We start from the raw sequence: 12,069 nt of genomic DNA, 5'->3' as shown, positions 1-12,069 counted from the left end.
GTTTCGTTATCCTTGAAATCATTTCTTATATAACCTGTAATGTTACCATAGTGGGCAAACAAACCCATATTAATAATGTACCGAAAAAATTTGTTAACATTCTCAAAATTATTCAGCTCTTCAAAATCAGAAATATTAATTTTACTTCGCATTTCTTTAAAAAGAAGGATTTTTGCAGCTGACGTTGAATTATTCGCACGGTTGGGACGTTTGGAGTATAAGTTTCTGTAATGTACACGGCTGGGTCAGTACGATTTTAAATTTTTAAATGCGAATAAGAAACAGGGATGGGTATATCAAAATTCAAGTAGCCACTTTTTTTAACCTTTTTAACTAATTTCGTAAAATAAAATTACTTACCTTTAGATTCTTAATTCGAATTCTTCGAGTAGCAAAAAAAAAAAAAAAAATATGCAAATGACTGAAACTAAAATTATCAATGCACCGGAAAATAAATAGAAGTCTCCTTTTTTGGTCAAGTTGCATTTTATTGGTTGTATTTAAATCTTACGTACATTCCTAAAGACAAAAATTATAATTTATAGAAAGAAATCGTAAATTTGTAATCCAATTAAAAAAAAGTTCTATAGAATGACTATAGATCATTCTATAGAATATTTTGTAGAATTTATCTAAAAATATAATTTTTTAATTTCTGCACGAATTTTATAAAATATTTCTATACTCAAATTCTACAGAATTCGTGCAAAAATTAAGAAAAATATTTCTTTAGATAAATTCTATAAAATATTCTATAGAATGTTCTTTAGAATTTTGACTGGGATTTTATAAATTATTGTGTGATATTTTCTCTTGAAACATTTGTAGTTTCTTTCTTAATAGTAAATTTAAATAGAGATTCATTCAAATATTAGAAAAGTATGAAGAAAATGAATTGCTTTTTAATATTCTTCAACAAAATAATTAACACCATCCATATAAATATCATTTAGCTTATTCACAATGTTTATAATTTTTTCTTCTTTTGATTTTATGTCATTTGATTCAACAGTTACAAAAATTACTTTCTGATTCTCAATGGTTTCTTCAAATTCCTCAATTCGTTTATATTTCTCATTAGAAATTAAAAAATGTGACTTGACTTCATTCTTGAAAAATTGATAAACGTCTGCTACTCCACAACGATTATTAATTTTTATTTTGAAAAAAAATAATATTCCTGTACCAGTAGAATCATTTAAGGCGCTTGATAGTACAAGACTACGATTTCTACTGCATGGTACATTTCCTTTTAAAGTTACATGCTCTCTTGTATATAGGTTTATGTTAGAATAAGTATCGGTCGCATAGAAAGCCTGATAGAGTACAATTGGCTCTTCATTCAATTCCTCGTCACATTGTCTGAGAGCCACTCTCAAAAGTGAAACTTTCTCATGTTTTGTCACATGTGGAAAGTTTGCCATGACTAATAACCAGTGAATTCTATAAAAATCTTCAAATCTGATTTTCTTGTGGAAAATATCCAAGTCTGCTTTGTACCTATCATAATAGTGATCAAGAAAGGATTTCGTTGTTGATTTAAAATTTATCTCTGAATTCCACTTATAATGATTAGAGTTATATTGAAAATAAAATTTTGATTCATATAGTACATCATTTATGTATTTGCTATTATCAATTTTCCAGGGCGAATAAAAGTCAGTAATCGTCGTGCCATTCGAATAATTTTCAGCCAGTTGTTTATATGTCAGTAAATTGGGGTTGTATGTACCTACAGACAATATGAAACTCTTCAACATAGTCACAGCTTTAGAAAATCTTTTCAATGGAACATTTGACGAAATGTATTTTGCAGCTTTTTCAATAGCTTTCATCCTTGTGGAATCTCTTGCATTAGACAGTTCACTGTGTTTCGTAGCATTAATAATTCTATACCATCTATCAAGCGATAAATTCATCCTTTTCAGATTGATAATTAAAAACAATTTATTTTCAATTTCAACATATCTTGTATTTGTAACTTTAAAATCAACCTCTGGAAACACTATGTATAGATTATGAATATTGTATTTATGCAAATCGACAAAACCTTCTTGTGATTCACTTACTATATGATAAAGTACGTTTGTTTCATCCGATTGAGTATATGGTTTCCATATTTTTGGCGGCACTTCACCGGATGGAGTCTTTGTAAGTATTTTGAAATCATTAAAAAAAAATTTCGATCCTTTTAAATCAAATAAAGAATTGGCAAGATTTGCATCAGTTGTAATTTCTAGAAGCCAAAGATCAAGTGGATTATTTGTATAATCGATTATTTCCTCAAGAGCGATATTTGTTACTATTTTAGAGAATAAATCTCTCTCTTGATTTAAAATTGTTAAACCATTAACTTTTAGGTTTGATAAAAATTCAAGACGAAAATTTCTTATTGGATACTCTACTTTAGGTGGGTCTTCATCCATTCCTACAACATCAATATCACTGTCTTCTGAAGATGATACTTGTCTTCTAAACCGTTTTACTATTTTCAAATCGTTTCTGCGCACATTTAAATTCTTTCCTTTCCATATTTCAGTGAAAATTGGCAAAACATACTCAGCAAAGATTCTTTCAATTGCAAGAAAATGAAGTTTTTCGGTTTCCTTTCTCAGAGAGCAAATATTCTTAGTAGTGAGATTGTTTGAGAAATCGTGATACAAAATTTCCTTTAGATTGGAAAAGCCGTTGTTGTTATCATTGAAAACATTTCTTACATAACCTGTAATGTTGCCGTAGTGGGCAAACAAACCCATATTAATTATGTACTGATAGAGTTCATTAACGTTCTTCAAATTATTCGGATCTTCAAAATCAGAAATATTAATTTTACTTCGCATTTCTTTAAAAAGATGGATTTTTGCCGCTGACTCATTGTTTGACTTGTTTAGATATTCAAAAAATGCATTCAGAACAGGTATGGTATCATTTTCCGCTGTAGTTGAAAGCAGGTTATTGTTATTCAAAATAATTCCCAATGTTGTAATGTAGTGACACACTGAAAAGAAATGATTGTTTTTCAGTGGAGAAATAAATGTTGTAGGCATCATAAATCACTTTTTCCTTTTAGGTTATGTTGTTTGCTTTTTGTTGCGTTTAGCTAGAAATTGTCGTTGCTATTAACTCTCTGGTAGGTATTGTCTTTTTACAGGTGACCTGAAAATAAGTGTCAAGTATTCTTTTAAATTAAATTTGGCATTAATTAATAAATTTTTGTACAGACGATAAATTAAATATTAAACTGGACCTTATTACTCCGTGACAGGACCTGACGACGTTGAATTATTCGCACGGTTGGGTCGTTGGGAGTATAAGTTTCCATAATGTACAGGGCTGGATGAGTACGATTTTAAATTTAAATTCGAAAAAGAAACAAGGATGGGTAGTTAAAAATCCAAGTTTTTAAAAATCTTTTCTACGCTCTCATTACGGTTTGCGCATCTGTTTGAAAGCCACGTCATTTCTATCACAATCTTTATAGTTCGTGACTGGCGTATTAAAAAAAACATGCCACGAACTAATAAGATAATGATAGAAATGCCACGTCTACAAAAACGTGTACCATAACCGAACGGACTGCATACAAGCTGTCACACCTGTATCTTACATCATAACCTTACTTTTTGCACTTTTGGTTTGTATCAATACGTCGTTAATTTCACGTGTTAATAACGAAATAAAGTATTTTTAAATTAACAATTTCTAAAAAACTTAATAAAATGAAACATTTCTTACCTTTAGATTCTTAATTCGACTTCTTCGAGATAGGCAAACAATACTAAACTGTAAAATATGCGTCTCTTCTCAAAGCTTTTATAGTACTAATAACTAATAAAAATTATTATCTAAAAATCGTGAGACATCAGGAAAATAAATTTATTATCATTTCATTCTATTAAAAAAATTTACAATTTTCACTAAAAAAAAATTTCTTTCTTTTGTAGCAAAAAAAAAAAAATACTCATGGAATAAAATCACAAACACCATAAATTTCTCTCTCGAATCCCATGCAAATGACCGAGAGTAAAATTAACATTGCACCGGAAATATTTGACAATGTTGGTACTTCGTCGAAGAAATAAATTTGACAAACATAAGCGAGTATAATGTCAAGTGAACGTGTCACTGATACTTTACCGGCCCCTTCAATTTTCAATGCTTTTGCCACTAGAACTTGTCCAGAGAGACCGGTGACAACAACGAGAATAATTTGACCCCATGTGAACCAGTCGTGTGGTAAGTGAAAATTAATATGACCTTGAGAATTTATTAGATAGAATGTAGTCGCTGATATTAGTGTCCAACCAGAGAGATTAAAAACAATAACGGCGTAATGAATTTCGACACATTTTCTCATTACAACAATATTTAGGGCTGTGAAGACAGTTGCCAGTAGGGCACACGTGTAGCCGAGGGGATCGTAATTGTCGAGTTTACTAGTCTGGAACAAAAAAAAATTTCATTATTGAATAGAAGTTTTTCTGTTGTCAATAAAGTGTCTTTTTACTCATATATGCTTTCCTTCCGGTTTGTGGACAACTTTTTGAAAAGTGGTGTGCCTTCTATAAGAATGTTTTAAGTCTATGGCGAATGATGGAAACGCCATAGACTTAAAACATTCTTATAGAAGGCACACCACTTTTCAAAAAGTTGTCCACAAACCGGAAGGAAAGCATGTTTTAAGTCTATGGCGTTTCCATCATTCGCCATAGACTTAAAACATTCTTATAGAAGGCACACCACTTTTCAAAAAGTTGTCCACAAACCGGAAGGAAAGCATATAATGGCATATATGCAATTGAGTGTACCCTCTGTGATAAATTAACAGTTTTTATTTTATTTAAAAAAATTTGATCTCACCTCGAAAATGAAAGGAGGTCTTGAAACAAGAATAACTCCGGTTAATAGAGCCGTTATCACTGCAATTCGTAAAACTCCACATGGTTCTCGTAGAAATATAAATGAAAGTGCAATGACAATGACGGGCGAACTAAAAATAATTGTTGTCGCATCGCCGAGGGGTAATTTTCGAAAACTGTAGTACAAAAGGGCCAAAGTTATTCCGCCAACGAATCCCTGAAAAGTGACGGAAAAAAATTTCATTACATTTTTTATTTTCTTGACTTTTTTCTATCATCAAAAATATTTACTTTTTTTCATATCCTACTGCTAATAAATTCAATTCCTGCAACGAATTTTTATTATTCATCAAAGAATTTTAATATTTTTAGAAAAATAATTTAATTCTTGCGAAGAATTTTATGAAAATTTATAAATAATTCATTTAAATAATTGAATTCTTGAGGAATTTTTATTATTCATGCGAATAGAATTGAATTCTTACGAAAATTTTTTAAATAATTGAATTCTGTTTGGAAATTTTTTGAAAATAGTAAATATTGAAAATCATTAAATTGTGAAAATTTTTTTTAAATAATTAAATTTTACAAAGGAATTCAATTAAAATTTTTGATAATAATTGAATGACTGTCTATGGTATTTTATTAAATTTTTTTGTAAATAATTGAATTCCTAAGAAGCATTTTATTATTTATGAAAATAATTGAATTCTTGCGAACGATTTTATTAGAATTTCTTTGAAATAATTGAATTTTCAAGAAGAAATTTATTGCTTTTGAAAATAATTGAATTCCTGTAAAATATTCTAATATTTTTATAAATAATTGAATTTATCTAAAGTATTTTATTACTTATGGAAATAATTGAATTATTGCGAAGAAATTTACAACAAAATTGTTAAATAATTGAATTCCTGTGAAATTTTTATTATTTATGAAAATAATTTAATGTTTGCGTAGAATTTTATTACAATTTTCTTTTTAATAATTGAATTCTTTAGGAAAATTTTATAAAAATAATATTTAAAACGATTGAATTTGAGGAAACTTTTTGAAAATAATTGAAATTTTGCCAAGAATTTTATTAAAATTTTTCAAAATAATTGAATTCTTGGCAAAATTTCAATTATTTTCAAAAAGTTTTCTCAATTCAATAAATTTCAATATTATTTTAATAAACTGTTCCTGAAAAATTCAATTATTTAAAAAAAAAATGTAATAAAATTTGATAATTGAAATTTTGACGAGAATTTTTAAAAATTGAAAATAATTGAATTTCTGCAATCTTTTGTAATTTTAGAAATTAATTGAATTCCTACGAAGAAGTTTATTAAATTTTCTTTGAAAATAATTAAAATATTTTGAAAAATTTCATTACAATTTTTGAGAATAAATTTATTTTCTCATAAAATTTAATTAAAATTGTATTTAAAATATTTATTAAATTCTAATAAACAAATTATATCAAATTTTTTTTAAATAATTGAATTCTTTTGAAGAATTTTAATAAAATTTTTTATAATAATTGCATTTTTCGAGAAATTTACTTAAAATTCTATGTAAAAAAATAGAAATTCAGAAATAAATTTTATTAATTTATGAAAATAATTGAATTCTTGGGAAGAATTTTATTAAAATTTAAAAAATAATTGAATTATTAAAAAAAAAATTTAACTAAAATTGTATTTAAAATAATTGATTTCTTTTGCACAATTTTATTAAAATATATTTGTAAATAATTGAATTTATGTGAAAAATTCGAAAATTCTAATATTTTTGATACAAAAATTGAATTCTTTCAAAAAATTGTCGTTAAAAATTAATTAAAATTTTGCGATGAAATTTATTATTTATGAAAATAATTGAATAGTTGCTAAGAATTCGAAAATTTTTTGAAAATAATTGAATTTCGAATATGTTTTGAAAATAATTGAATTTGAAATATTTTTCGAAAATAATTGAATTTCGAATATTTTTCGAAAATAATTGAATTTAAAAAATATTTTTCGAAAATAATTGAATTTCGAATATTTTTCGAAAATAATTGAATTTAAAAAATATTTTTCGAAAATAATTGAATTCCGAATATTTTTTCAAAATAATTGAATTTCAAATATTTTTTTAAAATAATTGAATTTCGAATATGTTTTGAAAATAATTGAATTTGAAATATTTTTCGAAAATAATTGAATTTCGAATATTTTTCGAAAATAATTGAATTTAAAAAATATTTTTCGAAAATAATTGAATTCCGAATATTTTTTCAAAATAATTGAATTTCGAATATTTTTCGAAAATAATTGAATTTAAAAAATATTTTTCGAAAATAATTGAATTCCGAATATTTTTTCAAATTAATTGAATTTCAAATATTTTTTAAAAATAATTGAATTTCGAATATGTTTTGAAAATAATTGAATTTCGAATATTTTTTCAAAATAATTGAATCATTAATTAAAGAATTTGAAACTATAATTTTCTAGAATAGTTTTAAGAAAAAAAGAAGAAAAAATTTTTTAATTAATTTTTCAAAAAAAAAAAAATTTGTTTTTTTCTTACCTGAAAGTGAATGAGAAGGCGTTGGCCTTTAGGACCAAAAATATTTGTTTCCCGCCAGCCGCAAATTAACATTAATGTCATTTGAAAACACGCACGAATCCCAAGTAAAACCATTGGATCGACATTTCTTATTGCTTTAACTAATGCTGAACTTAATGTGAAAAATGTACCGGAGAGAAATGCCAAAAAAATGCCAAACCACTTGGTGCCCTCGTGATAAATTGGTAAATTATTGTTAAATTGTTCTGAATAGAGATAAACTGGTGGAATACTGTCGTATGAATTTGTTGCTTCAAGGGCAAATTTCATTTTTTTGGGGGTTTTTTAAAAAAATATTTTTATCGACAAAAAAAATAATGAAGAAAGTAATTTTAATTATATTTTTTTCAAGTGAACGAAATATGAACGAATTTCGTGGAGACAAATGATTTTAATATTTGTAATAACACATCTGTTGAGTCGATTCTAATATGCTAATAAATAAGAATAGGGATTAATAATAAATAGGATTAATGACGTTTCGAGTGAGAAGTGAGTCGTGTTTTAGTTTTTATTTTTTATGCCTTTAAAAAACACAACAATGATTTTTCATTTTCGTTAGGCAATTTTTTTTTTTTTTTTTTTTTATTAAAATTATTAATTTAATATTTATGTATACATTTTTCTATTTTATTTACTACTTTATTTTTATTTATTTTTTGGTTTTCATTGTTTATTTTTTTTCGTATATATATGTATTTCGTTTTTATTTTTATTTATTTATTTTTATTTTTGTTTATTTATTTTTATTTATTTATTTATTTAGTTTGTTTAGTTAATTTATTATTTAATTTTATTTCTAGTTTATTTTTTATTTTATTTTTAACTAATTGTGCTAGAGATAGTCGGGAATTTTATGCGCATGCGCGCAGGTTTCCATGGTAACTTTCAAGAGCGAGAGAGACGAAAGAATTGCCTATCACTCTCACTCTCGTTAGTTACCATGGAAACGCATTTAAAAGTCAGACAGGCGGAGCCTGTGAACCCATCATTAGGAGTCAGACTTTTTTAAAACTTTTTTTTCCTTTTACAGAGAAATAATTAATTCTACGTCGGCAAAAAAATTATAGAATATAAATAAATAATAAAAAATTAAATAAATGAACTTTAAAAAAAAAACAATAATATATAAATACTAATAAATAAATAATAATAAATAAATAAATAATAATAAATAAATAATAATAAATAAATAAATAATAATAAATAAATAGTAATGAATAAATACTAAAAAAAAATAAATAATAAAAAATAAATAAATATTAATAAACAAATAATAAGTAATTATAAAATAGATAAGAAAAATAATTTTTTATTTTTATTATTTTTTTAAATAATTATTTATTGTTATAAAGAAATAATATTTTCGAGAAAGAAAAACAAATTTTTTAAAAGTTTAAAATTACAGAAACAAAAAATTGTTTTGTAACCAAAAGAATGAGTAATAAATGCAAAAACTTGATAAGGTAAAAATTTAAAAGTGTGTAGTAAATAGATATTGTTACGAAATTAAATAAATTTTTTTTTTTTGAATCTGCAATTCTAATTGCAAGGAGAATAAATAAAAGCATTTTTGCAATAGTTTTTTATTTTTGTCTATTAAAATTGCTAATTATTATGTTTATTTAACAGTATAATTTCTATTACACTAAAAAGAATTTGTTAAAAGAACAAATTTTTTTCCAACATTCAAAGTACTAACATTTTTTCTCTCCTATAGAGTTTCTTCATTTTCTTTAACCTAAATAAAATTTTTCTTTTTAAAAAATATAATTTTTTTTCAATAAATAAATTTTTTCTTAAACAAATAAAAAAATTTTTTTTTTTAATAAATACACTTTTTTATAAATAAATACACTTTTTTTTTTAATAAATATAATTTTTTTTTAAATATAATATATAATTTTTTTTAAATATAATATATAATTTTTTTTAAATAAATATAATTTTTTTTAAATTCAAATTTTCTTTTTCAAATCTAATTTTTTTTTTAGTAAATATAATTTTTATTACAAAGTAAATTCGAAAAAAATTGTTTAACAGAGTAAAATTATTATGGTGAAACTTTTTTTGACAGTGGAAAAAATTGGTCAATTATTAAGAAAAATGTCTACAACAATAAATGTATGTATTTAAGTTAAATTTTTTGCAAATTATAAAACTACTTTTTTTTACTGAGAAAACGAAAAAAAAAAATTTTGTGGAATAATTAAAAAAAAAATATGCCAATTGAACTTTTTTTTTAAATAATAAATTAATAATTACTATTTTTTAATTTATCAGAATTCTGTTGTTTTGGATTCAACGAAATTGACTTATGAAAAAAAAGCCATTTACGTGCCTTCTCTAGAGGAACTCAAAAATGGTTAAAAAAATGTTTAATTATTATTTTTTTTAATTAATTTATTGTAATATAAATTATTTTTCCAAAAAAAAAATTTAATATTAATAATTTTAATAATTTAGAAATTTAATTAATTAAATAAATTTCAGTTCTTTACGAAGCATTATCGAAAAATTTCGCTCAAGTTTCAGTGGATATTGTCGATTTACCCGATCTTAGAAAATCTCCTTTCAATTTAAAAGCCGAGGGTAATTCTTTTTGAAAAAAAATTATTTATTAGTTTTTTTTTTTATTTTTTTTTAATTATTTTTATTATATAAAATTCTAAATCTAGAATCTAATGAATATTAAATATTTATCATTTATTATTTATTAAAAAAAATCTAATAATATTATTTATTAGATGTTTTTTTATTTAAAAAAATTATTAATTTATTAGATTCTAGATTTAGAATTTATTATTTTATTAATTGTATTTATTTATTTGTTTATTATTCATTTAACCATTCACTTTTTTACTTATTTATTCTCTTTATTTAAAAAAAATTTTTTTTCTTTCTTTCCAATTTTGAAAATAATAAAAAAAAAATTTTTTTTTCTAAAACAATTAATTTTACTTTAAAGGCATTTGTGGTAAAACAACTGCGGCACAAATTGGCGGACTTGACAATATGTTTCCACATCCAAGATTTGATAAACTTTATGACGTGAAAAAAATTTCAAAACATCTTGGATTTAATGATGAAACATTTGTATTTGGCGCCTCTTTCGGTCCATGGCCGTTTGTCAAAACCAAGTCAAAGGCAACAGAATATTTTATACAAGTGTTTTCAATTAAAAAAAAAAAAAAAAAAAAAAAAAAAAAAAAAAAAAAAAAAAAAAAAAAAATTGACAGGAGATAATTATAAAAGGTAAATGCATAAAACTCGTTAATATATTTACAGTTGGCGTATAATATGATTTTAAACGAGAAACCCGAGTCTTCAGGTTCAACAATAACATATCTTGAGGATGCAGAAAGAAGTGATAAATTTCTTTATAAAAATCTACCAGCAAATGAAATGCGTTTTGCATTTGCGGGAAATTTAATTTACACTGATGGCAAAATAGGCGAAACTTTGCGAATTCAGGTGAAAAAACGTTTGGGTCCTGATGATTTTGTTATTGTTATGCAACAAGCCTTAGCGAATCGTTATTCGGATAAAATTGTTGGTAAAAGAAAAAATTGCTTTTTTTAAAATTTAAATAAAGAAAAAAAAAGATTTCTATTGTAACTGTTTCCATAGCAACGGTTGCCATGGTAGCGGTTGCTAGGCAACTGTTTCCATAGCAACCGTTGCCATGGTGGCGGTTGCTAGGCAACTGTTTCCATAGCAACCGTTACCATGGCGTTGGTTGCTAGGCAACTGTTTCCATAGCAACCGTTACTAAGGGAACAGTTTCCATAGCAACCGTTGCTATACAAAGAGGAAAAAAAATATTTTTTTTCTAAAGAAAAAGTGACTAAATTATTTTGTTAAACAATTTTGCTTGTGAATTCAGTTTTAGGTGGAGTTTTTGCAGTGACAAATGGCAAAGTAAGGATTCAATTGCCCCTCGATTATTCAAAAAAACCAGTAAATATTTATGTGAAAAATTCTACGCCATGGTTTTTCAATTATGAAGCTTCAAGTCCTTTAATACAAGTTGGAAGTTTACAATCCATCATTTCTGTGGGTGTTTAGAAGTATTTTTTTTTATTTCTCTGTTTTATATGTCTTCTTATTACACTTTATTTTGTTTCTAGTTTTCATTTTCTTATATTTTTATTTATTAATTTATTTTTGTTTACAGTTTTATTTTTATTTAATTTTTAATTTTTTTTACATGTATATTTATTATTTTTTTTTATATTTCTAGTTTTCATTTTTTATATATTTATTTATTTTTATTTTCTTTATATTTATTTATTTCTATTTTTTATTTTTTTTCAAAAAATTTTTTTTTTCACTTTTTTTATTTACAATTTTAAAAAAAAATTTTTTTCTAGGATTTCGAATTTAATTATTATTTTCACACATTCTCGGATCATAAGGAAGGTGGTCATTATTTAAAGGACACGACACCCGAAATTGTAGAATATTTGGCATTCTTTACGCCAGTTGAACATTTATTTCGAATTGATAAACCGAAAATAATTCACAATCCGTATTCGCAAGTCTAATGTTTTATGCGTATTGTAAAAATTATTAGTATATTATTACAATAATTATAACTTGCGTGATGGCT

The 12,069-nt window shown here is 24.3% G+C and overlaps 3 protein-coding genes across 4 annotated transcripts; 1 reads left to right on the top strand and 2 right to left on the bottom strand.

Annotated features, from left to right (window-relative positions):
• Window positions 1-758: 758 nt before the first annotated feature.
• On the bottom strand, window positions 759-3,883 carry LOC122512319. Of its 2 annotated transcripts, none has more exons than XM_043628087.1 (2): window positions 3,736-3,883; window positions 759-3,156 (listed from the first exon to the last, which is right to left on the bottom strand). In XM_043628087.1, the coding sequence occupies exon 2, from the start codon at window positions 3,048-3,050 to the stop codon at window positions 903-905; it is 2,148 nt and encodes a 715-aa protein (XP_043484022.1). In that variant the 5' UTR covers window positions 3,051-3,156; window positions 3,736-3,883; the 3' UTR covers window positions 759-902. The 2 variants fall into 2 exon arrangements, with proteins under 2 accessions (XP_043484022.1, XP_043484030.1); XM_043628095.1 differs by lacking the exon at window positions 3,736-3,883 and adding an exon at window positions 3,248-3,382.
• Window positions 3,863-7,930, bottom strand: LOC122512332 (solute carrier family 35 member G1-like). The gene is made up of 3 exons (XM_043628107.1): window positions 7,419-7,930; window positions 4,861-5,076; window positions 3,863-4,441 (listed from the first exon to the last, which is right to left on the bottom strand). Exons 1-3 carry the CDS (start codon window positions 7,725-7,727, stop codon window positions 3,962-3,964), a joined length of 1,005 nt encoding a protein of 334 aa, XP_043484042.1. The 5' UTR covers window positions 7,728-7,930; the 3' UTR covers window positions 3,863-3,961.
• Window positions 4,099-12,004, top strand: LOC122512341 (ester hydrolase C11orf54 homolog). Its single transcript, XM_043628119.1, has 8 exons — window positions 4,099-4,236; window positions 9,535-9,581; window positions 9,741-9,822; window positions 9,951-10,049; window positions 10,426-10,604; window positions 10,746-11,013; window positions 11,344-11,513; window positions 11,831-12,004. Exons 2-8 carry the CDS (start codon window positions 9,564-9,566, stop codon window positions 12,002-12,004), a joined length of 990 nt encoding a protein of 329 aa, XP_043484054.1. The 5' UTR covers window positions 4,099-4,236; window positions 9,535-9,563.
• Window positions 12,005-12,069: the final 65 nt, after the last annotated feature.

The sequence above is a fragment of the Leptopilina heterotoma genome, unplaced genomic scaffold, assembly GCF_015476425.1.
Source record: "Leptopilina heterotoma isolate Lh14 unplaced genomic scaffold, ASM1547642v1 Lhet_123, whole genome shotgun sequence".
In the NCBI taxonomy this organism is placed as follows: domain Eukaryota; kingdom Metazoa; phylum Arthropoda; class Insecta; order Hymenoptera; family Figitidae; genus Leptopilina; species Leptopilina heterotoma.
This window is presented reverse-complemented; position numbering and strand designations above follow the sequence as displayed.